Below are 26677 nucleotides of genomic sequence, written 5' to 3'. Positions count from 1 at the left end.
TTTTCAGCCTGTCAGTCCCAGGGCTGGCATTCAGTTGTAGACCTTGCCCTTGTGGCTAGGTGAGCAGCTTCTGGTTGCCTGTATCTTATCCTTTAGAAGGGAAAGGGGTCCTAGATATTTTTTTGGCATCCCTTTTTAAAATTTTTGCACTTGTATCTGTGAGTGTATGTGGTACACATGTGTGGTGCCTGTGTATGCATGCATGTGCAAAAGCTAAAGGTTGACATCAGGCATCTTTATTGCTCTTTACCTTATTTATTTATTTATTTATGTTTTAAGACAGAGTCTCTCCCTGAACTCAGAGCTCACCTGTTTAGGCTAGGCTAGCAGGTCACTGAACCCCAGGATCTATTCATTTTCCCACCCATCCCCACTAGGATTACCGGTTTGCCATGCCCGGCTCTAAATCAGGGCCTTGTGTCTGCACAGCAGGCACCTTGCCCACTACTCCATTTCCCTAGCACCGTGGTTAACATTCTCTCTATGGATTTTATGTATTTCCATGACTGTCTTCCACAGTAGACTTAAGAAAGGCAAGGATCTAAGTTGTCTCCTCTTACGTCTTTAGGGCTGTGCTGTAGACAATGTGGAGAATGTCTTTGGGTCGTTGCTCTGATCTCTCTGCTCACCTGTGTGGGGAGGGAGGCAGGGCTGCTTTGAAGCAACTCACCTAGCTAGTCTTTCAACAAGTTCTCATCCATCCAGTTAACCCAGACAAAACTGCACTTTCCACAAACAAAGCCAAGTAGGAAGCCATTCCTTAGCCAGGCTTAGAGGACAGCTGGTGAGATGAGGCAGAGATGAACTTTAATAGGCACATAGTCTCTGGGGCCTAAATTGATCTGAGGGCTTCTCTATGTGTGTGGTTTACCTGTGTCTTACTATAAGCGGTTGTTGTCACCGGTTCATGCTGAAGAATATATAAAGAGAGAATCTAGGCGTAATGTGCTGTGGGAAGAAGCCAGGCCTGTCTTCCTTGGGGTGTGCAGCAAGTCCAGAGGATGTAAGAGGCCATATACTCAGTGGGAATATGGCTACCTGACGCTTCAGCCTTTGCTGAACTTCTCTTCCCTTCTGGACGGTCTGTGTGTTGCTGGAAGCAAAGTGCTGTGCTCTGTCTTTACCCCATTGACTGTGGTCTCTTTTGGCACAGGAGGCTCTGGATGGCTTTCCTATGACATTGTGGGTGCCAGGAGTTGGGCAAAGCAAACCAGGGTGGGCTGGATACATCTGTGCCCCGGATTTCATGGTTTTGGCCTTTGCCAAGGGCTGTCACTGTCAAGCCACTCCCAGCCATGGAGTCCTCACTGGAGTCAGTTCATGAAACCTCAACATTTCATCTTTTCCCTTAATCCAGAACACTCTGCCAAACCAGCTGGCCCAATGGTGCCTGAATTCTGACCCCTCTTTGGGGCAGATGAGCACTGTTCCTACTTGTGCCATTTCTGTCTCTCTGTTCTTGTTTTCGTTCAGACCTGCATGCTCCTTCCGTCTGGAGACGCTTCACAGCTGAGGTGTTTTGTCAGAGCAAGATTGTAAAGAGTTAACACTTTTGCTTTTTTGCAAAGTTATCTGTGAAGAGTATTAGTTGTTTAATAAAGCGTGCCTGCCCTCCCGATGAACCCGCCAGTGACTCTGCAGCTGGGGTCATTCCAAGTTCACGCGGTGGACTTTTGACTGCCTCTGTGTCTGTGAAAACAGCCGGCAGCTCCTGCGGGGATCATTCATTCAGGCCTGTAACATAAAACTATTGCCAATGGGCACCTGCTGGGCCAGCTTCCCAGGAGGGTGGGGAGAGAAGATACCAAACTCTTCAGGCATCTGTGGAGATAAGAGCCATTGGGGCTCAAGGGATCTCTAATCAGGCTTGCTCAGGATCCACTTTGGGCCACTAGGCCAGTGTCAGAGTGTTAGCTAGCCAGGGAGCTAATAAAGGCTTCGACAGGGGAAAGAGTCGGGTGGGGGCAGGTAGAGGAAGAAGGGAGGGTAGGAAGGAGAAGGGGGGTGCAGAAGGAGGAAGGTTCAGAGTACATTCCCCAAATTTCCAGCACATTCTTAATTCCTTAAAGCAAGAAACCAGAGTCAATCCATGGTTGTGAATATTTCTAACCTAAAATTGTTGTTCATTCTGCCTGGAGCTGTATTTATTGGTTCTAACTGCTCTTTTTGTCAGATTCCTGTGCCACCAAGAGCACATCTCACTGAATTGACCCTGTCCTTGGAAGCTTGCTGGCCAATAGCTTGAATCCCATATACTTATGGATGACTTTTACATGTCCAGCAACAAATGTGTACGTAGGGTATGATCCAGAATTTTCCCCCTTTGCTTGGAAAAAAAAATCTACCTACCTTCTGGAAAAGATATGGCTGGGAGCTCTGAGTAACTAAGTCCATACATGTTCTTACATGTTAGCAGAGGAGAAGCAGCAGTGTGGCACTGGATGTCAGTGTACAATCTGGAGAATACTGGCCAATTCTATCAATAGACACATGCTTGACAGACGTGCTTCAGAAAGCAAGTCACCGATAAAAGTTTGATTTACCTGCAAATCTGTGTACTTACTTAGCCTGCATCTTACCATCATTTCTAGTAAACTGTTAAACTGTACTTGTACGCCTGAGCTATCCTAATCTGCCCATGATGATGCACTGCTTAAAAGCAGTTCGTTCTCACAGAAGCCTTTCTTACCGCGTCTGACTTATTTCTCATAACTTGGTGCAAAGAAGCGTCTAACAGTTCTGCACTACTGATAACAACAGTCCCAGGAAGTTCCCGGCAAGAGCTGGAACCCGGTTCTCTTCATCAGGGACTGTGGTCACATCTGGCTCTGTATGCTCTGATAAAGCGGACAACAATGTTAATTTTGCATTTCCTTGGCTTTTGTCGCTCATAATTTGTTGCCAAAATGATCAGGCAGCTTGTCCACCTGCGTGCTGTTTGTGGATTATGTGGTCGCAGTGCAGAAAGGGGCCAGACCACATGGAATGCTGTCATCTGTGAACTGCATTTCCTTCTGTTTCTCAGTGTTGCTGTACAGACGTGGGGCAGCTCTCAGCACCCATGGTGCCATGGTAGGCAGCTTTGTGTTTAACCAGATAGCTGAGTGAGCACCTATGCAACAGTGAAGTCTAAGGTGGGGCCGAAGCTCAGTGATCAGGGTCATGAAGCTCAGTGATCAGGGTCATGAAGCTCAGTGATCAGGGTCATCTGCCCTGCGTGAAGCCCAGGTTCAATCCTAAACCGTGCTGTTTTCTTTTAAGGTTGTAGCTAACATTTATTGTCTGCAGTGTGCTGGGCACAGCAATGGCTTTAACACAAACTGATTGGGTTTTTAGAAATATTTTATTTATTTTTGTGGGTGTGCATGAGCCTGTGTGTCACGGCATGTGTGGAGAGCAGAGGGTTTTGTCCTAGCGCCGCCTTGAGTTCTGAGGATTGCTTCTTACCCGCTGAGCTACCTCAACAGCTCAGATCTAATCTGCCTAATCCTTAGCACCGAAGTCCCAACTGCTCCTTTTACAAAAGACTCACTCAGATATTGGTTAAGGTGCTCAAAATTAGAAGAATAAGGCCCACATAGTTAAAGGCCTATCCTGTGACAGTGCACAGATGATGCACTAGCAGCAGGCTTCCCTGCGAACCCCCTTAAATACCTTATTTGTGGGAGTTAATCCTGGTAGGCACTGGGCTCAAGGCAGTACAAAGAGTACTCAGCATAGCTGAACATCATTTCCTAGACTCCTTTGCAAAGAAGTGCTTTTGTAGATGCTGTGGCCCTCTCCAGGATGAAGCATGCAGCCCAGAGCCTGAGACGCTTAGTAAAGCTCTACATGCAGACCTACCTAAATACAGAGTTATGCAAAAACCTTTTAAACATGTAACGTATGAAGCCCAGAACCCGAGACAGTCAAACAGGTTTACTTTTAACAGGTTTACTTTTCCTTTAGCCTACAACTGTCTGTAGACAGCCAGAAACACCAGGCTCTGTGCTAGATACCGAGGAATTGGTAGAATTGGTGGAGAAAGCTGTGTATGTGCCCCCTCAGGGGCACCACAATATAGGAAAGAAGAAGGTAGGAATCATGTGTTCAGGAAGCATCCAGGTGCTGGGGCAGGGAGAACTGAACAGAAATCCATGGAGATGGGTGTCATACAAACAATAGATTACAGGCAGGTCACATGAGGAAGTATGTGTGTGAAACATAGGTCAATTTGTGTGTGTGTGTGTGTGTGTGTGTGTGTGTGTGTGTGTGTGTGTGTCTGTACGTGCACATGCACGTGCACGTGCGTGCGCCCGTGCGTGCATGCTGTGCCAGAGCCTTGGAGTGAACCACTTGGCTAGCTGGGGTAGTTAGGAAACTGACCCGCTGTTTGCCCCCAACCCCATAAGGAGTGAAAATAAACCGACTTAAGTGTTTGACATTTAGAGCCTAGTACTGTTGTCATGATTACCTGTGATCTACACAGAGAAAAGTTACCGTTTTGCAATTGCATTATGTATGTTGAGGAGAAAGAATCACACATTTCACAGGAGAAGCCAAACTTCCAGCCTTCCCAGGGTGGAAAACCTGCCCCACTTAAAGTTTTCTAAACTTACTTATTCATGTAGTATGTATGTTTTCTCATATGGAGGTCAGAGGACAACTTGAGTCAGTCCTCTCCCTTTGGGCTCCAGGTATAGAACTAGGGTTATCAGGCTTGGCAGCAAGCCAAGTGAACAATCTTGGTACCCGCCCCATATGTACCTGGAGCTCACAGAAGGGAACTGCTTGCTTGCTGTAGTGGTTTGCAGATGCACCAGACTGCTCTTTTTGGCCAGAGTGGCTCTTCCCAGGCACTTCAGCGCTTCTCATTAACTAAGTGCTCCACAGTAGAGAATTGCCCTCCTGAAGCTAGAGCCAGCAGACCGAGGGCCTTGTTTAAAGGCCCTTTGGACTGGAGGTGAAGCAGCTGGACCACAGGAGGGAGAGAGGCAGTGGGTCTGTCTTCAGCCGTGCTGTTCTGCACAATGTGGAGCTCAGCATGTGCAGTGTATCCCACTGACCCCCAAACTGTGTTTGGGAAACTCTCTGACTCCACATCCATTAAGCCACTGGATGAGCTTTTTAGCAGATAGGTAAACTAGATGTGGCCTGAAACTGAGAGAGAAGAGCATGTCCTTTTGGGAGTATGTTTCATGGTCTCTGCCCATAAACCCTGGTCTCACCTGCTTTGATCTGTAGATTCTTTTCTGGAAATCTGTCTTCCTGTGTTTCTCAGTGCAGCTAACAGTGCCTAGAGCTTGACTAAGACTTTTCTCTTTCACATATGGATCAAAAGAGGGCATTTATCTTGAGGCACACATGACCTCTGCTTTCCTGCAGCTATGTAGACTAAAGACAGGTAGCTTCTTGGTGATTTCTTAGAACCTTTGAGTCAGTGGTTTCCAGTGCTCAGAGTCGTAACACTGGAGTCAATTGCCCAGCAGTTGGCCTGGGAAGCAGCCTGGGTCCTGACTCAGGATTGAAGTTACATTTCTTGGCATATATGGTCAGGGGAAAGTCCGTGGTGCAAACCTCTCAAGACCATCTGTCAGTTTGGAATCCCTGAGCCTGACTTTGTCAGCATGCCTTGTTTCCCATCACCATCACCCAAAATTTAAAACTTTGTGTCTGGCCAATTGTGTCCTAAACTTAAGTAGAAAGAGTCACCGTTATAAGCCTTGGAGAAATTTGCATATGCTAAAGATTGACTGTTCATGCGTAGACCCCCACCCCCACCTCTATCATAGCTCTGGTTCCTCACCTGCAGCGTGATAATATTAGCTGTGGGAGTCTTGGAGGATGATTAGGTCATGAAGGTGGCATAGTAGTACTCCTGATTGGGATTAGTACCTTATATTGAGATGAGGTCTTGGATTGCTGGGATGACAAGCATGTGCCACCACATCTGGCTGGGCAGGTACCCTTTTATTTTTGAAATAATCACTATTATTGTTTTTAGATAGTCTTGTTGTTTAATCCAGATCAGCCTCAAGCTCAAGATCCTCCTGCCTCAGCCATTTAAATACAGGGATTACAAGCTTACATCTCCATGTTCGGCACATGAGTGACCTTTTACAATGAACCAGTTCACCTTCCCACTGCCTAAGGTTACGTTGAAAAGACTGCTGTCTGGGAAGCCAGCGCTCTTGAGACATGGAGTCCTGGGCAAAGCCAGAGCTTTCTCAGTGCTCATACCGAATGCCTATGCTGAGAGTTTGGCTTTATCTTAGCTCACCTGCACGATGGGGACAAGTAATGCCACCTCCCCAAGAACCTTCTCTTGTCTTTTCACCTGAGCTTGGGCTCAAGCTTCTCAGAGAAATAGGCCAGACTTACTTCAGTACCTTAGGTCTTCACTCACTCCCCTTCCCACCCAATTTTCTTTCTTTATTTTATTTTTTTATTTATTTATATTTCAGATGTTATCCCCTTCCCTATTTCCCCTCCGTGAGCACCCTACCCCACCCACCGTCTCCTTTGCCTCTAAGAGGGTGCTCCCCCACCTTACCAACTAGCATCTCCATTCTCTGAAGCATCAAGCTTCTACAGAACCAAGCACATTCCCTCCCACCAAGGCCAGACAAGGCAGTCCTCTGCTACATATGTAGCAGGGGCCACGAACCAGCCCCTATATGCTCTTTAGTTGGGGGTTTAGTCCCTGGGAGTTCTGAGGGGTCTGGTTAGTTGCTACTGTTGTTCTTCCTATGGGATTGCAATCCCCTTCGGCTCCTTCAGTCCCTCTCTTAACTCTTCATAGGGCTCCCTGGGCTTAGTCTAGTGGTTGACTGTATCTGCATCTGTCTCAGTCAAGTACTGGTAGAGCCTCTTAGAAGACAGCTATGCCAGGCTCCTGTCTGCAAGTGTATCTTGGCATAAGCCATAGTGTTGGGTTTGGTGTCTACACATGGGATGGATCCCAAGTTGGGCTGATCTCTGGATGGCCTTTCCTTCAGTCTCTGTTCCATTGTTTGTCCCTGCATTTCCTTTAGACAAGAACAATTCTGGGTCAAAAATTTTGAGATGGCTGGGTGGCCCCACCCCTCAACCTGTCTATCTACTAAGGTGGTCTCTTTAGGTTTCACCTCCCCATTGTTGGGCATTCTGGCTAATGTCATCCCCACTGGTTCCTGGGAGCCTCTCACATGTCTGGTGTCTGGGACTTTATAGTGGTTCCCCCTACCTCTGTCCCCCACCCCACACTGGCCCTCTAGGCTTCTGTCCTCTCTCCCCCCATACCTGACCATGCTCCACCTTTTTCCTTCCCCTCCGCTCTTCCACGAAGGTCCCTCCCTCCCTCCCTCCCTCCCTCCCTCCCTCCCTCCCTCCCTCCCTCTGCCTCTTGTGATTATGTTGTTCCCTTTCTAAGTGAGATTGAAGTATCCACACTGCACTAAACTTTCTTGCTCTTCCAGACGCTAAAGACAGATTCAGCATCTTTCATGCCTAGCTCATCACACAAGCTGCATCTCCAAACACTGCCTGAAGGCAACAGTGACTTTGTGCAAGTCATTCCCAAAATGCAGCCTCTGTCCTAAAATGTCACCCCCAAACAGGCTAATATGTTCTCAGAAACTGCTTACATTCCCTGGGAATATCTGTTGTTCTACAAGATAAGAGGACCTGCCAGATTGGGAGAAGGAGGAAGCAAGACTGAAGGAACTTTAATGGCATTAACCCCCAGAGTTCCACCAAGCTTTGCCAGCTTCGCTTCTCCAAGCAGAAAGGTGTATGCCTTGGGTCTCTGTGTCAGCTTTTGGCATTCTGGAAGGCTTTTTCCCACAGAGATAATAAACCTAGAGCTGAGCTCCCTCTCTAGACGCTCATGTTGAGAGAGATGGCACAGCACACCTTGGTTGGCTGTGCTCAAGCTCCTGGTGTCCTCTGGGAAGTAGGAATTGTAGATGTCCTTTTGCTGTGAGGACTGAACTAGCTAAGTGGTTTCACAGGTGCTGTCACAGGGTAGTGCCCGCTGCTAGCTGGTTTTGGTGGGTCCCGAATACTGTTCCAAAGCATACATTATAGTCATCAGCAGCTGGGAGTGTTCTCTTACCTGTACTGTTAACTTTACTTCATTTGTTTGAAGAAACTGGGGGCTGTTCTTTTCCTAAAGCCCTGAGCCCCATCCATCAGGGGCTCTGCCTGGTGTCAGATGGTTCTTGTTCACATGGTCACCCCTTCATTTCTTGCCAGGCTTTGGCACTGGCGTCTGAAACATACAGCACCCTCAAGATGGCATTCTTGTTTGTTGTAGTGGTGGTGAGGAGTCGGGTGGGGATACTTTGCCTCTTCCCTGTTGGTGAATCCCTCATTCAGTTTGCATTTTTTTTTTATTTTGAGATTTTTGGTTAATTTGTAAGTGACATGTTTGTGTTTTGTTCTGAAATATTCCTAAAGGAGTTTTTCAGTTGGCTTAGTCAGTGCTAATGGCAGAGGTGGCTTGGGACTCCTTTTCAAAGTCTGTGTGCCCGGGCTAAAGAAATGGCTCAGAAGTTAAGAGCACCAGCTACTCTTCCACAGGACCCAGGTTCAGTAACCCAGCACCCACACGGTACCCACAACCACCTTTAACATCAGTTCCAGGGGATCCAACACCCTCATCTGATCTCTTTGGGAACTGCATGCATGTGCTATACAGACATACAGGTAATATACTCATTCACATATAATAAAATAATAAAAAACGTTTTAAAATGAGGTTCATACGCCCCGCTAGAGTGGAGCTAATTCACCAGCCTAGCAAGATACCATGATGTGACCACTACATAGGGTGTTTTGACCTCATAATCTGGCTTAGTGCTTGGGCACAAACCTTTGGTTATCAGTTGCAAATCATGTTAAGATGATACAGCTGTTCAGAGCCACTTTCAGGTTTCCTGTGTGTGTCATAGGAATCTCAGGAGGGTGGTGTGGGGGCTAGTGTCCTCCACACAGCCACCAATCATCTGCCAAGAAAGCCTGGTTACAATATGTGCAGGCACCAAAGGGCCAAGTTCCATACTCGACTGCTTTTAAAGGGGCTTCTTGGCCTTGTGAAATGACTCAAAGTATAGAGGTGATTGCCACCAAATCTGCTGATCTGAGTTTGATCCCTGGTATCCACACAGTAGCAGGAGAAACCTGACTCTGACAAATTGTTCTCTCAGTTCTACACGTGTAGTAGCACACATATAACCCCCTAGTAAATCAATCAATGTAGTTTGTTGTTGTTGTTTTAAGACAGGCTCCTTCTGCATAGCTCTGTCAAGACATGGAACTCACTATGCCTTCAGATTGCCTTCAAACTCACAGAGATCCACCTGGCTCTGCCTCCCAAGTGCTAGAGATTAAAGATGTCTCCCATCATGCCCGGCAATTGGTGTAATTTTAAAATTAAATTTGAAAAAACCAAGAGGCACCTTGCCTACGTGATTCTTGTAATCAATGTGGGAAAAACCTGCGGACTTGCCTGAGTCCAGTCTGCTAGACTCTCCTAAGCCTGCCTCCATTCTGCTGTCTCTGTGCTTTCAGTCTCACTGCAAACTTTACCAGTCCTCTTGAGAGAAAAAGCCAAATCCTATTATGGAAGTGCTTCAAACCGCTCTGAGCTTCCAGATTAATCTGAAACTACATCTGAGTTCATAACTGGGTCACAGTTGCAGAACAGCAGAGACTTGCCAGTTCAGCTGGTGTGTGCCTCAGGCCAGTTATGACCCCAGCAGTCTCCAGGCTGGACCTTTCTGGTTGCTTTTAGACCTTGTGCTCTGAGATAATCGGGTGCCTGTGGATAACTTTGTTTCTTAATGAGATGGAGTGGCCTGTCCCGATAAGTGTTTGTCCGTGAAATGGCTACACAGGACACATCCCAGAGTTGGAGGGCCTCAAGATTCCAGAGAACAGAGGAGGAAAGCAAGGTCACAGTGGAGGTGCTGCTGACACAGAGTGAGTGTCTGGCCCAGCTTTCAAATACCTTACTATTCTCAGGGCTTCCCTGCTGGGTCTGTGTCCTCAGGACTGCATAGAATCAAACCAAACAGAAGTGGAAACAGCCTGCTCTGTGTTCTGTAGACAGAAGTCTGGGGTTCTTGAATATTCCCTTTTCACTAAACCCCAACGTGTATCTTTTACTTTCCTTTTTTCCTCTACTGTGTGTCCCCACTTGTTACTGTTGTCCAACTAACAGGTAGCAGTTTGCCTTTTGTCAATGACAGACAGTTACTGATTTGGGGTCACTATTTCCTTTAATTTTTCTGTTCATAAGTATTGCAGAAAGGTTCAATGGCAAGACAGAACTCCCAGAATATTATGAAAGCTTTCTGCCCTCCCCTTTCCTTCTCTCTGTGTGCGGTGAGGCTACCGATTGAACTTAGGCAAGTGCTCTACCACTGAACAGCTCTCCGCAGCTCCAGAACAGGTTTGTCGTTGTTTTGTTTTGTTTTGTTTTTGTTTTTTAATTGCAGCCGTTTTCATGATACCAAACAAAGGAAAGTGGTTAGGCCCTTTAGTTTTAGTGATTCAGGTCTCTACTGACTTGAAGGAGGTTTTTTTCGATAGCTACCAAAAGAGTTGAGAATGATTCTAAAGTGTAAAGTCCCAAACTGCTTCTAAGACGTTTGTTAAAATTGATGAGAAGTCACGGGACCCAGTGCTCTGCTTCAGCTACCTCTGCAGCCCCTTAAAGCAGCCCTGTGGAGCACATGGATAACTGGGGTCTAGACGAACTAGGTGACTCTCACTGTGATAGGCTGTTAGTGACAGGCAGATGCCACTGCTCTGTTCCAACATTGTGGCCTCTTTGGCAGTACCACACAGGACTCCCGCCAGCCTGCTGCACAGCATGGCGATGGCCATTCTGATTGTGTGTCCTGGGCACTACTGAGTGAACGTGGAGCTGTTGCTGGTCATGCTGCACTTGTACAGCCTTGCTCTTGGCTGAAAGAAAACCTCTCCCTGGTGCCACAGAGTTCTGTTACTTCTTTCTCTTTTCTTGTGTAGTGCAGTCACCGCCTGTGCTGGTGACAAGGAAGATACTGTCCCCAGCAGTTTGCAAGGATCCTAAGGAGGAACTTTCCATTAGGTAAATAACTGTGAAAGAAGAGCCCCCAGAGAACAGGGAGAAACTGAAGCCTAGGATCCTGTTACACTGGCCAAATACTTTGGCACCCATGCTTGCTGAGTATCATGCAAGGGTCAGGGAAACACAGCACAGAACTGAGGAACACAGTGTGAATTTTCTCCCTCCATGCCATTCTACTATCTACTTAAATTCTGAAATCAGTGGTTCAGAGCCAGGTCCCGAGCCCAGACTAGCGCACAGTGTTTCTGTGTGTACGGGCAACAGGATTATTTTGGAATGAGGAGTGTGATGCACTGTGTGTGTTAGCTGTTCAGGAGAATGGGTATCTTAAAGTACTTCTGAGGGTTTTTACCCCTGTGCTGAAAACACTGCTTTATAGAACTTAATGACTTTGGACTGTGGCCAAAATGCACAAGTGTGGCGAGTGCTGATGCTGCCGTCAGCTGCAGGAGGGGGCCCACTGTAAGTGCGTGAGCAGATTTCTGAAGGACACTCTGTTCCTTGGCACCTTTCATCTTAGCTAGGCTGATGTTCTTGAAGCCTTGAGCTTTTTTTTTTTTTTTTTTTTTTTTTTTTTAAGAGCTGGATTGACTTAACTCTGCAAATCCCCTCTGCTGTGGAGGTATTGACTATAACCACCAGAGTGGCGACTTACTCACAGATGACCTCCCAAATGCCCGTACCTTTCCCAGTGTTAGCTTCAGGTCCCTCTGAAGACAGCATGCATTTAACAGGGGTTGAGGCTGTTCAGCATTTTCTTAACTGAGTGTCCAATACATTATCTCTCCTATGGTAAATGCTGTACTACCTTATCCAACCGTACCAAATCCTCCAAAGTGATATTTTTAATGTCCATTTAGGGACTCAGAGTTAAGCCACTGCCCATAGTCACTCTATTAAGTGTCACAGTCAGAATATGAACTCAGGTATGATTGTCTTTCTGTTACACCCCCCCACACACACACATACCCTGTAGGTGGCCCCAGTAGCTGTTAGGCTGGCCACATATCCAAGCTTAAGTTGCTCACATCCTAAAGACTTTGATCCTTTCCTCTAGAAACCTCCAGGAGTCACATCTCCTTTGAATAGTCTGGATGTCAGACTCCAGCATCCATTTCTTTGGAGACAGTGAGACAAGGAGGGTAAGGTGACCATGCCCTGGGTCAGTCAGATCACTTCAGTGCTGACGTTGTAGGTCTTGTGAGCATTTCCACTCTGTTATGATTACCTTCAAGCTGAGGGCATGATGAGTGAGTATTTCCCAGCCACAGCAAAGTCAAGGCTGTGGGCACAGAGAGGACCAGTCCTAGAATCCCTCCACAGCCTGCAGATCAGCATGTTGTCTGTGAGGGGGACACAGTGATGTATCTTTCCTACTCACTTGGATGGGTATGAGAAGTGATCTTAAAGATGATCATGCTCAGGTCCCCAAAGTAATGGGAGGATCAATCCCTGTGCCCACCGTCTGTCTGACTTTGTTTTTGTCTTTGTTTTTCCTGTAAGTTGTCTCTTAGAAACTGACCAATCTCCTATCAGGTCTGGATATCACAGACTTCAACATCCTCCTTTTTTTCTGTTCTCAAAGCTGCTTTCTGTTAGGCCAGGTGCCACATACTCATAATCCCAGCATTTGCGATGGAAGCAGGAGGGTTGGGAAATTATTCAGCAGTGCGGGCTTGTACAGGACAATCTCAAAGCCAAAGCAGAGGGCTGCTTTCTAGGAGGGCAGACTTTTATAATCGTAGCTTGTGGATATCTCTTTATGCTTTTAGCTCACAGGTGACACACAGCAAAACTAGATGGCTTGCACAAATAGTTTTTATAGCAGAAAAGTAAGAATAGTAAATTAACTTAGATGTGAACATCTTTATGACAAAAGTGAAGCTCCTAGCCAGGGTATTTCATGCCTCTTGTCTGAGGCAGGAGAATCACCAGTATGGGCACACATAAAGAGACCCTGTCTCAAAAACAAAACAAAAACAGTTGAGGAATCAGAGAAGCATTTGGAACAGAGAGTGATTTTCTCGAGGGCTTGTTGGCGCTGGGCATTTGGGCAGCTGTGGCAGTAATGCCTTTGTCACGGGCCTCAGGTATCTAACTGGCTTTATAGAGGGAATCTGAAAGGACTCTGTATCACGCTGGGCACTGCTGCTAGATAATTTCCCATACTCTCTCAGAGGAGGAAGAGGAGGTTCTTATCTTTATCCTCAGCAGCTGTTATAAAAGGTAACGTGGCCTTCACTCACCATTTCTTCACAGTGCTTACCTCTTTGCCAGCTGAGGAAGAACTTGAAGGTGGCCTAGGTGCTCAGGGGCGTCCTGCAGACACCGTTATTAGCGTGCACTACATGGCTGTACCTCACCACCTCTGGGGCTTGGGCACAGAGGTGTTCAGGCTGTCTTAATGCGAGTGCTCCAGATCTGCAGTGCTGGCCGATGTATCTAGGTCATCACCATCATTGCACTGAGACCTGTGCCTGCAGGATAGACCGCAAGGCTGGTGCTCATCTCCCCAGTAGAAGTCCATGCTGGCCCAGGCTCAGTGCTTTGTAAAGACATGGGCTATGTAAATTGCTTAAAGTCACAGCTGGAAAGGTTTTGGAAGCCATCCGCTGAACACTGTAACTTTATAGATGGTCCCACTCTGACAACTTGGTTTGGGGACTCGAGTTTATCTGCTGTGAAGAATGGGGTTTTAAAGCTAAATCAGAGTGTGGCTGGCCACAATTCTAACCCTTTGAAAAGGGTGAGTGTCCTAGGACTAGCAGCTGACTAATGGTGGTAGGAATACTAGCTGGACACCGGGCCCTGAGTTACTATTGCTGATCTTGCCAGCTACATAGTGAAGTAGGTGCCATTGCCATGCGTCAGTGCAAATGGAGGCTCAGAACTCAAAGTTTTCACAGTGCTCAAGAGGAGTCTGACATCTGGCTCAGGCTCATGTGCATGTTCCTGGCCTTCTGTCCTGTGGTAGCTCTCCAAGGACAAAGTCCATGCTCTGTGATAGCTTTGCAGCCTCCCCTGGTGCCTTTCATTGCCCTAAACGAAGCTGTAGGATTAATGTCCATTAACTTTATTTCTAAAACTAACTATAGAGTGATGGAGAAAGTGAGGCTGAAAAGCAAACTGTGATGGGCATCAGGTTTCCAAGAAGGTGTGCCATTGATGCTCTAGACCGCATCAACATTGGTATGGGCTTGGTGGGAGGAGCTTTCCCACAGCTGGCACCACAAAGCACTTGCTGTTTCCTCTCTGTGTCCAGAACTCACCTGCCACTTACGTCTAGAAGCTTCAGGACTGATGGTTGTCAAAGCAGGTCTGATCTGTGTTGTCCACAACCAGAAACCCCCCTTCCTCACCCCACCTCCATCAAATCAAAACAAAGTTTGCCCCCAGGTGGGCCCAGTGTCCTGGGTCCTCCAAGCAGGTTGTTGGCTTATAGTCTTTCCATTGAGCTGTATGTTTGAATAACATTCCTGTGAGTTTTCTAAGAGGTTAGTCCTAGGTCATTGGCACTTTAAACCAGTTGTTTTGGTAGATCCTTCCTGAGAAGGTTAATTATATATTTGATACCCTTCTCTTTTGATGCCTGAATGATGGGGATAAGTACCCTGTGGTTTATTAACTGTCACGTTAAACCTTTCCAAATTGTCTGGTGACAAAACAGAGTTTTACATCCTTTTTATCCTGCTTTGATGGATGAGACAGCTTCTCTGGGTAAAGTATGCCAGGGTAAATAAAATCCTCTGATTCGTGGAGGATGATGGGCTTGCACTCGAAGTCACTGGTTCAAATCTGCTGTTCATCTTTTCGCCTACTTCTCTTCCTTTGATAAATGGGGCTGGGCACCTGATGGGCACTTGGTAATTGTTGAGTAGGTTAAAGAAGGCATAACTTTAGGGAGATTCATCTCAACTTTTCTTTCCCTCCCCATCAAACCCCATGCTCAGTGGATGCCAGGCAAACATTCCACCAAGCTGCACCTTACCCAGTTCTCCAGAGATTTTGAGATGAAACCCTAGATTGATAATCCAGCATCTCCTGCACTGATTATATCACTTCAAAGGACTGTCTTCTGAACATCAAAACATCCCAATTCTTACCTTCCCATCCCATCCCCTAGCCATTTTTTAACTTAATTTAAAAAATATGTGTGTGTGTGTGTGTGTGTGTGTGTGTGTGTGTGTGTGTGTGTTTTGGTGTGTGTTTGTGGTGAATGTATGTGTGTGTGCCTGTGTGTGCACACAGAGGCTAGACGAAGAGGTGACCTGCTCTTTCAGTCTCTACCTTATTTTCTTGAGACATGGTCCCTCATTAAGCCTAGAGATAGACTGGTGGACAGCAAGCCCCAGGAACACTGATATCACTGTCCAAAGTATGCCAGATAGATGACATCCTCTACTTTGTGGGAGAGGATGGGTTTTCACTTGAAATCATGGGTCCAAATCTGCTGTTAACTGTTTTAACCACTGCTACACCACTGGGGTACCAGGCACCTATACAGTAGTGACTGGCTTTTTTACATGGACGGTGGGAATTTGAACTAGGGTCCTTGTGCTTGCTTGGCAAGTGTTTTAACCTGTTAAACCATCTCTGTAGCCTCCACACCTTTAACTTTTAATACGTTTTTAGGGGTATAGATAAAGTAGCTCTTGTATGGAATGCTTGGGCCTAGATGTGTTTAAGACTTGGATTTCCCAGCCTCAGGACTATTTACATGTGAGATTTACTGAGGGAGGAGACTCAAGTTTAGATGTGAAATTCACCCAGTTTCATCCTGGGATTCATACACACCTCACACACAGTCTGGTGCACTAGCTCCTGATTTGCAGTCCTCTACCTGGGGCAAGGCTTGGAATTTCCCCTGTGGTAGTATGTCAGTGCTCAGAAAGTTTCAGATGTTAGAATATCTTACATGTAAAGGTTTTTCGGATTTGGATTGTTCAGTCTGTATTGTATAACAGACACGTAAATGCTTTGAGAGAATTTTTCTAATATCTCTTGTTTCCCTGTGTCTACCAGGGTTTGAGAGACATTCTGCTGGGGCAAATAGTATGTAACTCGGCAGTTAATTATGTAATCATAACTTACTTACTCATAGCAAAGACCAGGGAAGGTATTTATTTAATAGCAAAAATGTTGAAGCTTTAAAACTCTTCTTTGTGTTTTAATTTGTTCCAGTTTGCAGGGACACTATCAGACGGCCTGGGGAAGACGATGGACAATCGACACCAGTCAGAGCGAGAGTACATCAGATACCATGCTGCCACCAGTGGGGAGCACCTTGTGGCTGGCATCCATGGCTTGGCTCATGGTAAGGCATTTGCAGTTAGGCTAAGGAAGAAGCCCCTCCTGCCATGGCCCCTCATAAGTACCTTTACATACACATCTCAGTGCAAAGGGGAAAAGGAAGCTGCCAGCAGCAGAGTACTGGTGAGGTGTCTCGGTGAGCCTGATAGACTTCCACTCCTTCCCTTAAGTCCTTGTCTCTCTTCAGGATGCTGTGAACACTGCACTTCCTCCCCATTCTCCAGCTTCCATTTCCAAGGCCATCAGGTACAAACTACCAATTTCCTCTTAGAATCTAAACCTGTTGCTTTAAGGCTACCTTTAGAGGGCTTAGAATATGGCCAAGTTTGTAAAGCACAGGCAAGGCAAGCAGGAAACCAGAGTTTAATCCCAGTACCCACATCAAAAGACAGATGAGGATCCCTGGGGCTTGCCATTCAGCCAGCCAAGCTAAAGACACTCTCCAACAGTAACAGCAACAAGAGGTAGATGACTCCTGAGAAATGACATCTGAGGTTGACCTCAGATGTCTGCCTAGATGCACAGACACCCATGCACATGACTGCCTGATGCTTGCCACTTGTTCCTTCCAAAGAAACTGAAATGTAACATGTGGCTGCTGGTATATGGTCATGGTGTTTCTGTGTCTGTAAGAGGCAGCATTACAAAGCCTGTCATTGCAAAGAATGTAATGGCAGACATGTGTTGTCTCTGAATTTGTTTCAACTCTCACTCATTTCCTCTTACTGTGGTTTTCTCAGCAAATTCTAAGTGTGCCATTCAAAGCCTTTGGAAATACAAGCCCAGTCAACTTTTCCACCAGTGTCCCCAGCCATGTAGAGTGAAGTGCTGTCCCTGTTCCTGATCTAGGCACTTCCTGCTCATATTCTGCAAGCACCTATGGCACTGCTCATATACGGCCACTGATGTGGGACTCACTCTCATGTGGACCGAGTATCCTAAAAGCAGAGCGGCTATCCAGAGCCCACTACCTGTATGTTCAGAGATGGCTAGTAGCTTTGACCAAACCCTAGGAATCATTGATACCATGACAGTCCCCTAGTCTATCAATCACAACTGTCTGCATTTGGAAGAAGGGAAAACAATATTTTATAATGATGTGTGACTAGTTCTAAGCTTAGGGTACTGTGTTTACAGTGGAAGGTTTGCAAGATGGCCTTGTTTTCCTGAGCCTTATCAGTTGTAAAGGGGGCAACCAAGCATCAGGCCAGAAGTAAAGCTGGGCTAAATTAATCTGTTTATAGAATTTAAAAGTGGGATTTGGAATAATCCTTCAGGAGTAAAGGTTCGATCATCTTTATTAACTGTAATGATAATACAGTAACAAGGAGAGGACAGTTTTAATTAATGTGAAAATCTTTGCTGTGTCCAATTGCTATCCTCTCTTCAGAGAGAGGTGGCTGGCCTCACTTTTTGGATGAACACTACTATGTACTAAGAAACTGGGCGATTGTTCACAGTTGCAAAGTCACCTCCAATCAAGGATTGTCCTTATGGTATGCACAGCCCCTCCAGGAGCCACTTAGGCCAATCTGAGCCCAGAACCAGTGCCCACCTCATCCAAGAGGACACTGAGCTCTGGGCAGTGTGAAAGAGAGAGGCTCCTTTAGGAGGAAAAGACTCACATCCTAGTAAGACCAGAACCTATCCATTCTCCTTAATTTCAAACTGGAGTCCTGGAGAAGATCAGGTGGACAACATGCTTGCTGCCAAGCCTGACGAACTGCATTCAGTGGCTGGGACCTACATGGTAGGAGGAGAGAGCTGACTTCTGTAAATGGTCTCCTGACTTTCTTGTGTACACTTTGGCTTGTAAGTGTTCTTGTGTGAGCGGGTATCTGTGTCCATTGAAGTCAACCTCCTAAGTCCTAGCTTAGCAGGAATTCTGTTCGAAGTTAGGATAGAAATGTTGCCTAACTGAAGAAAGCAAAAGGACCCTGAATCTGAAAGAAACACTGTGAATTCTTAGTACACTCTCACTCAACCAGTTTCCTTTCCCAATTTGTCTCACTAGAGCTGAAGAGTGCAGAGAGCTTCCTCACACCCCAACTGTCAGAGGGTAAACATCCTGTGAGTGTCCCTGGCCCAAGTCCTAGAAGTATTCACTGTACTGGGCCTGCCTCTTCCTTGCAATGTCTGTGACCTCACTAGCCTTTGCCAACTTGTGGACACTTCTGGGCCTGCTTCAACCATGGCTGTCAGGTTTTAAAATAAATGTTTGAATGCCCTTTTCACTTAGATTGGTCTTTTAAGCTTGATACAACCCCAAGGGTCCTGGTTAGCCTTGGCAGCTATTTAGGGTGCCTTAATGAATTCTTCATCATTTACCCTAATGGTCTCAGCAAAACATGCAGTATTACACAAACCAAGTCAAACATGTGCTGGTATCGGCTCATGATAGTCGTGGAAAACTGAAAGGTGATTAAGCCAACTTTACATTTCAGAGTCACTTAAACCTTTCCCGAGGACCCTATTTCCTAGTCTCCTGTTGCTTTATCGCCTTCTCTGCATCCTCTCTTTATTGCCTATATGCTGTTTAAGACTTGGAATAGAAGGAAAAAAAGACCACCATTAACTTCTTACTTTTTCTTTCATTAAATCATTGACTAATGGACTGATGATTTTTCTGTAATTTATTTTTCAGTTTGAGGCAGGGTCTCATTTATTCCAGGCTGCCCTTGAATTTATGTAGCTGAATTCAAGATGGCCTTGCATTTCTGGTCTCTGGTCTCCACTTCCCTAGTGCTAGGATTACAAGTGTGTGCTACTGTTTCTGGTTTTATGTAGCAATGGGGACTGACCTTGGGCTTTGTGCACTAGGCAGGCACACTACCTACCACATTCTTAATACAGCCCAGAGGTTTTGTTTTGGTTGTTTGGTTTGGTTTAAATCATCCTAGACGTGTGTTCCTTCTAACTCACAGTATGGTATAATGTCCTCTGATTCTAGGCTTTCTAGCCTAGTCCCCTGGGTCCCTTGACTTGTGGCCTGTTATACATCAACAAACTGCCTGTATCATTACAGATGCACAAACTGGGAATTTGGTTTGAAATACTTTTGGATTTGACCTTGGCTAGATGAGAGTAACCTTGTTTGTTTTTCTCACTAGGTATCATTGGTGGATTGACCAGTGTTATAACATCAACAGTGGAAGGTGTGAAAACAGAAGGAGGAGTCAGTGGCTTCATATCTGGCCTTGGCAAGGGACTCGTGGGCACTGTGACCAAGCCAGTGGCAGGTGCCCTGGATTTTGCATCTGAAACAGCTCAGGCCGTGAGAGACACAGCCACACTCAGTGGTCCCAGGTCAGTGTCATGGCAAGAGTTGAGCTCTGCTTTTGAGCTCAGGTCGGAGGCTTCTCTAGTCCACATCGATGTGTTTAATAATATACTGTCTAACTTAGTTATGTTATTAAATCTAAACATGTAGTAGAAATGTCTTGACTTGTGCAATAAAAATATATGAAAAGGAGGCACACTGTGTTATGAAGAAAGGATTGAGTATGTTTGTAATTCCAGCACTGGGGAATGCAGGCAGAAGAACCAAGAGTTTAATGTCAGAGCAAGTTCAAGGTCAGCCTGGGCTACATGAATCATGTTCTTACTCTAACCACCTACACAAAAAGTGGCACAGCTTTTTTCATAAATAGATAATACTACATTGAAAATAAATAAGAAAATACAGCTAGGACTAGAAATTGGAGATGGCCCATTGTAGTGCCAAAGTCCACAGAACCCAGTCACTTTAACTTAGTTGTTTAATGGTCTATTTTAGCTTCCCTTCTCCAAAGAGACAAGGAGGGTTGCTGTTCCTAGGGGGGCTCCACTGAGCCCAAGGAAGTTCACTGCAGCCCCACAGGTAATGCTCCCCAGGTGAAGCACTGTACCTGTTTAGAAGCTGATTGGCTATGCCCATATCTGTTGCTCCTTCAGTAAGATTCAAAGTGAAGTCAACCACAATTAAAATGAGGGCCATTATCTGCCATCGAGGAATTTCATTGGTGACATGTCACTCCAGTAGGGGAAGTTCTTATGATTATAGACCAGGCCCTGGCTGTGTGTTCTGCCAAAAATGTCTTCTATCTGGAAGCAGATGTTTGGGGCATGTGGGGGAGTGGTGGTGGTGAGGTGAAGGCTGCACACAAGTTAAGCTGCATTCTAGTTTCAGATAGAAAGCTAAAACAGCCCTGATGTCTATTTTGAGGCATGTGCATAGCAGTGAAGTTCGGCAGGCAGTAGAGAAACCTCCCAAATATTTCCAGCTAGTTCTTTATTTCTACTCAGAGCTCAAGAGCTCTTCCAGCATAAAGTGTAAAGACAACTGAAAAACCCAAACATTCTCAGAGAACTATTTTTTATTTATTAAAACATCAAGGGATTGGTATGTTTGATTCAAAAGAAAAATTTTTGTAAGGTGCTGGAAAAGTGGCTCAGTGAGTAAGCCATGCAGTGCTCTTGCAGAGAAGTTCAGTTCGCAGCATCCATGTTGTGTGGCTCATGACCGCCTGTAACCCCAGCTTCAGGGTGTGCCCTTAACTCCGTAAGCACTCACACATGCACCGACACCGTCTCCCCATATATACACATTTTAAACATTGCATCTTTAAAAGACGATTGCTGCACTGCGAAGAGGTTAATGATGTTGACTGAAGAGAAATGTTTTGACCTTTGCACAGTGTTGGTTTGCAAGCCTGCAGGATGCTTTATGATCTTTCTAGGAGCACAAATCATGTCACCATGATTTTTGTAGGAATAGAGCTGTTCTTTGCATTTTTATCAGTCACCCAGCATCTCCTCAGAATTAGTGCCATCCAGTTTCTGTCATTGTCTCATTTATTTCCAGTCATTAAATGCTGATTGAATTTTTCCTATGAAATCTGGGCTGAGAATACAGCAGGAAATAAAACTGCCCCTAGCCCTGGAATACTTAGGATTAATCAGGGCAGCAGAAACAATCATATACATCTTTATCTGCAGAATGATGCTAGATGACCCAAAAGTGATGTAGAGGTAGTGTGGTGATGGGTCTGATCAGAAGATGCACAGGCTGGGGATGGCTGGTCCAGAGGCCTGAGGAACCAGGACATACTTTTTTGTCTAGAGTTGAGGCCTGCAGTATAAGCAAGGAATGATCAGACAAAGGGAAGAAGTCCCGAAAGGGAACTTGGCGGAACAGACCAAGTAGAATGAGCTTCTCACGGAGTTCCAAGCGCTGTCCAGATGCTTCCACCAGGCCAGCTCACTCATCTTTGAGCTTTACTTACAGACAGTTCAGAAAGACTTGTGATTGGTCCAAGGCCACACAGCTGGCTACAGATAGTAAAGCCAGACTCCGGCGGCGTACTGAATGACCCCAGCCCAGCCCCTGCTGCACTGTGCCCTGATTGGATGATCTCTCTGCCTAGAAACAAGCCACAAAACTAAGTGAAGGGCCCATGGGCATGGGCCACTCAGAGGAGGAGTTATCCACTTGAATCTGGCCTCTCAGATCCCTCAGGGCTAATGACTATGAAAGTCACAGCAGTCATGTCCATAGGCCAGGAAATCAATCATGGTACCCTCTACTGTATTGAAAAGGTGGAATGGGGGTCTTTCAAAGTGCAAACAGTAGCCTTTCACCTGGCTCCCTTGGCATATTTTTCTAAGTCCAGATTATTAATGAGAAGCCATGTGTTGGAGAGAGAATACTTGACCCAGAAAACAGCAGGGCAGAGTCCCAAACCCTGCTCACTTACAAAACCTGACTTGCTGGTTTGATCTCTAGCCCATCCACACCTCAGCATTTCCCATCTATAAATAAGAGATTAGATAAACCTCTCTATTAAATAGTGTACCTCCCAAGGGTTTGAAGCCCAACCAGGGCTATTTTAATATAGAAGCATGAAGAGCTACAGTGAGGCTGGGCAATATTATCTTCAGATCATGCACAGAGCTCTCTGCAGGTGGAAAGATGTGTCCTTGTCTCTGGGCTTTGCTCTGATAACACTAAGGTCTCTCCACAACATCCTGATGATACCCAAGGGATAAATAACCCAGGCTTCTTGGAAATGAGGTAGAACCATCCCCAACTATCCCCGTTGATTGAACAGGATCCAGGGGTGTTACTCAGGGTTTCCCCCACTGTTTAGACAACAGGGACTAACAAATGATTTGAAGGGATTAAAAGTGAGATTCTGACCGAAGACTGACCTGAGCTCAGGGAGCACGCCAGGAACAGAACCCAAGCGTCCAAGAGTTCTGCCTCTGAGTCTGCACTTGGAAGAGATTCTCTGCTTCCTTTGCCGTATTTCATTCTGCTGAAGGCTTAGATCTCAGCCATCTAAGTTTTTAAATGACCCAACTTCTGAGCAGATGATAGTGAAGTAAGTCATAAAACTGTGAAAGAGGATTCCTTCCAGTAATCCATCTGCATAGTAGCTTTACAGGAAACACTGGCTCTTTCTCATGTTTATTTGAGCATGGTTTTATTTATAGGGAACCCCCCTCCTTATTTCCTTTCAGATTAAAATACTTCTAAGTTCCTCTTGCTGGGCATTCCAAAAAGACAGCCACCTAACTTTCTTCCAGTGTTACCATGCAGTCTAACAGTCCTTAGGAAGGCCAGTGAGGGATGGGAAGAAGGAGGCCAAGGACAGCAGCGCCTCTGGCCCACGAATCCATGTTGCAGACCAGTATCCCCCACTGCATTTGTTAACTCTACAAGTATGTGTGGTTTGGAACCGAAACAGGAAGCTTTTTCCAAGGCAGTGTTCTGCTGGCTCGGGGTGCGTCTTTTAGTCTACGTGGAGTGGGCCACATTTGTCTGTTCTCAAGTAAAGTATAAAAATGGCACAGATGCTTGCAGTGCCATTGATGCCATATGAGAGCACCTGGCACTCTCTAAGCAGACCAGGCCAACATGGCAGCTGGCCATGCGCATGCCTGGTCCTCTGCCTGAATGCAGTGGTACTGAGGGGATGTCCAGAAAGAGACTAGACTAGTCCAGAAGGTAGAACTGCCTGCCTGGGCCCACACTTCTCCTCTCTGTGTTGTGGGCTCTTGGCAATACAGCATGCTGGGAATGTAGCAGACTGATAAAGCCAGACCCAGAGGTTTCCTCCAAATATTTCTTTACCTTCTTAGTCAAGACCCCCAAAAGAAGGAGAAATGGGAGTTGACAGAACTTGAAATATTTAAACCCATTTAGCAAAGGCCAGGAGTATTGCGCTTATCTGATTATTTAAGTTAGATAAGTAGGAAGAGGAGTCTGAAGGATGGTGATAGATCAGTGTTTAAGAATATAGCTATCAGGACTGACGGTCGGGAATCTCAGTACTCCATACCAAGCAAGTCCAGACATAGAGTCCAGTTGCTGGAAAGATTTTGAATGACCTGGGTTGATTTCACAGAGGATTTGTGGGGCATCTTTGACTTTTTCAGTAAAAACACTCCCAAGACACCACCTAAAGTCTATTAATAACACTGTTAATGACCTGTTGGTGAGAAACCAAGTGACTTTCCAAAGTTACAACCCCTTCTGGTACAGAGTTCGCACCTTCCTTTCGCTTTCAGGAGGAAGGAAGAATTCCTCCCAGTGCCTCCCTGGCTGTGTTGCCCCTGCTTTTGATGCCTCTGCCTTGAGCAAAGCTTAACAATGAAGGTGTTCATGAAGATACCTAAGTGCTCTCAGCTGTCTCCCCAGCAGTGTTCTCATTGGGATGGAGAAGCAGACTCCCTGTTTGATCAGATCCAGTATTTCTCTGGAAGCTCCTGTTTGGTCCATAGGTTACAAATGAATTTTATGTATTTTTCCATGTTTGTTCTAAGGAAATATTTTAATTTACTACCCAGGAAAATTAACACTTCTGAAGACGCACTGGGTTATTCAGCCTGCAGCCCCCACCTCTCGTTTGTGTAAGTCCCAAGCATGTACTTTGCAGATGAGTCCTGTGAACTGGGAGCAGGGATGCAGATGTGGATATTGACAGGGTGAAGACTGGAGCTCTCTGTGTTTGACTGACTCTGTGCCCTGTCCTAGACTGTTGTGGAGGTCAGACTGGTCCCATTCTGCTGGGGTATGGCATTATTACAGTATGCCTGGGACCCTGTTTCTGTGAAGCCAGAACATCATTACCATATCTTAACAAAGGTAGCGGACTGGGGTTGGGGATTTGGCTCAGTGGTAGAGCGCTTGCCTAGCAAGCGCAAGGCCCTGGGTTCGGTCCCCAGCTCCGGGGGAAAAAAAAAAAAGGTAGCAGACTATCTGGCCTCTCCTCTACTGTCCATGGGGCACAATGGACATTATGGTCTCCACTTCATCTGTCTGCTGCTCATGGCTACAGAGTGATACCCGGGGCTCCTCAGTTCCTCATAGTCAGGGCATATTCTCTTTCCTCAGTCTTCCCGTGCTACCGCAGAAGCTGTGCCAGGAGCTGTGTTAATGATGGTGGCTGCCTCACTCCGGTCTGAACTCAGGCTGAGGGAGTTACAGGAGAAGATATTTTTAAGAAACATCTTAACAGGCCTTCATGCCTTATAAGTTAAAATTCTCTCACAGGAACACAAGTAGAAGAGTCTTATTTTCTGAGACAGACTTCTTCCCTCTTGCTGAACTCTAAATCATCCACTCCCCTTCACTCAAAAGGCCCCAGACAATGCCGTCCTCATTATAGCATGACTTATGGAAAGCTCAGCGCTACTGCTGTGAGAGAAAGGCAAGGTGTGTGTGTGTGTTCGTGCTCACACGTATTTGAGAAAAGCCTTCCATTTCTGAAATCCCATGACTCATTTTTATGCAAGATTATCTGCTAAGAGAAAAAAAAAACACTTTTTTGGTCATGGTACATTATAATCCTTTCTAGAAAGGAGAGCGTCTCATTTTTGCCATTTTTGGCATGCCAGGATGACTGACTTCATGGAAAAAGCTTGATCCTGCTCCCAAAGCAAAACCTGACTGAACTTAGGGAAGAGAACAGGCTTGGTGTCTGAACCAACATGTCCTGTACAGATGGCCCTTGGGGTTGGGCCTTTTGCCATCAGAGAACCAATGACCTGGCCATTGTTGGTCCATCCTGCCTGTGTTCAGTGAGTTCACATTCGAGGTCTTCAGTCTGAACTTCAGTAAATCAGTGCTCATAATTGTCCCAGAGAGAGGTCTGCATTTGGTGCGGAGCTGTTTCCTGCCTATGAGAGTCCACCGCAAGGCTCGGAGGCCATGGCAGTGCGTGCACCTTGAACCCTTTCTGCAGCAGCATCTTTCCCTGGGGCAGGCTGGGATCTGCCTCAAAGAGACGCTCCAGGTAGACCGGAAGCCCCTCTCCCAAGAACTACGCAGAATTCATCCTCTGCTGCAGACTGCAGTTAGTGGAAGATTTGCTAGTGGGTAGGGGTGAAGGATCATAACCTTGCAAGTGACTTTGGGCACCTTTTGTCCCCTTCCAGAACACCTTTCACAGACAGAATCCTATTAAATTCCTCACTAATTTGACTTATGGGAGAAGAATAAAATCAGATCAGATCCACATTTTCAATGGCAGTAAACTCTGTGTGAAACTGTCTGACCATAGAAGACTTAAAAAGTCAGCTGACAATGTTACCAGTCAGTATCCTGAATGGACTAAATATGAAATGTAAAGTGCTTTCGTTAGTGCAGGCTGGAGCATGCATGGGGACTTTTAGAGCAGGGAACACTGGGGAACCCCAGCTTTATAACAGCCTTATGTGTACATTCATGTACTTCATATACATACACACAATAGTTCTATACTGAGTGTATAATAGCATTTTCCAGAACCCCCAACAGAGTACATGTCGGGGCAGACATAGAATACAGCTGTTTCAATTAAGGAAGACAGAGATTTGTAAATATGTAACGCAATCCCCTTGCCTCACCTTAAGTGACTGTGCAAGCACGTTGACGGTGGCAGGTATACCTGTGCCTAGTTAATTTCCAACAAGCTATTCTGTTGTAAAATGTAGTAATGATCCTCCTTTTGCTGATAAACAGCACATTTCAGTGATGTCGGATTAATCTTGAAGAGGTGAGGGCAGCAACAGTATCTTGGTGCTCCACTTTGGACTCTGGCCAACCATTGTCAGCTCTCCTGGCTTCCTCCAGAACTTCACTAGGTTTCTCAAAGTAATGATTAGGAAGATCTTATCACATAACAGAAAGACCTCTTATAATAATTTACCTAATTTAGTCCTTCACCTTAACCTGCCCAACCCAATAAACTGTAATTTTGGCACATGAGTGCTGAGCAAAGAGCCCAGGTCCTTCCTGTTGGAAGGATACTGGTTGGGTTAGTACGG

General features: G+C 45.9%; 1 protein-coding gene across 10 annotated transcripts in view; it reads left to right on the top strand.

Moving 5' to 3' along the window:
- The window catches only part of Vps13d (vacuolar protein sorting 13 homolog D), a 225412-nt gene that overhangs the window by 162528 nt on the left and 36207 nt on the right, over positions 1–26677 (top strand). For all 10 annotated transcript variants that reach the window (XR_015619775.1, XR_015619774.1, NM_001395589.2 and 7 more), the window contains 2 exon segments: positions 16259–16391; positions 19498–19693. Coding sequence is in view for 8 of the 10 variants with exons in the window: in NM_001395589.2 (NP_001382518.1) it covers positions 16259–16391; positions 19498–19693 (329 nt within the window). In the remaining 2 variants the exon portion in view is untranslated.

Source organism: Rattus norvegicus, chromosome 5 (genome assembly GCF_021556685.1).
Source record: "Rattus norvegicus strain SHRSP/BbbUtx chromosome 5, alternate assembly SHRSP_T2T, whole genome shotgun sequence".
Lineage (NCBI taxonomy): Eukaryota > Metazoa > Chordata > Mammalia > Rodentia > Muridae > Rattus > Rattus norvegicus.
The sequence above is the reverse complement of the archived record's forward strand: the minus strand, read 5'-3'. Positions and strand labels throughout refer to the sequence as shown.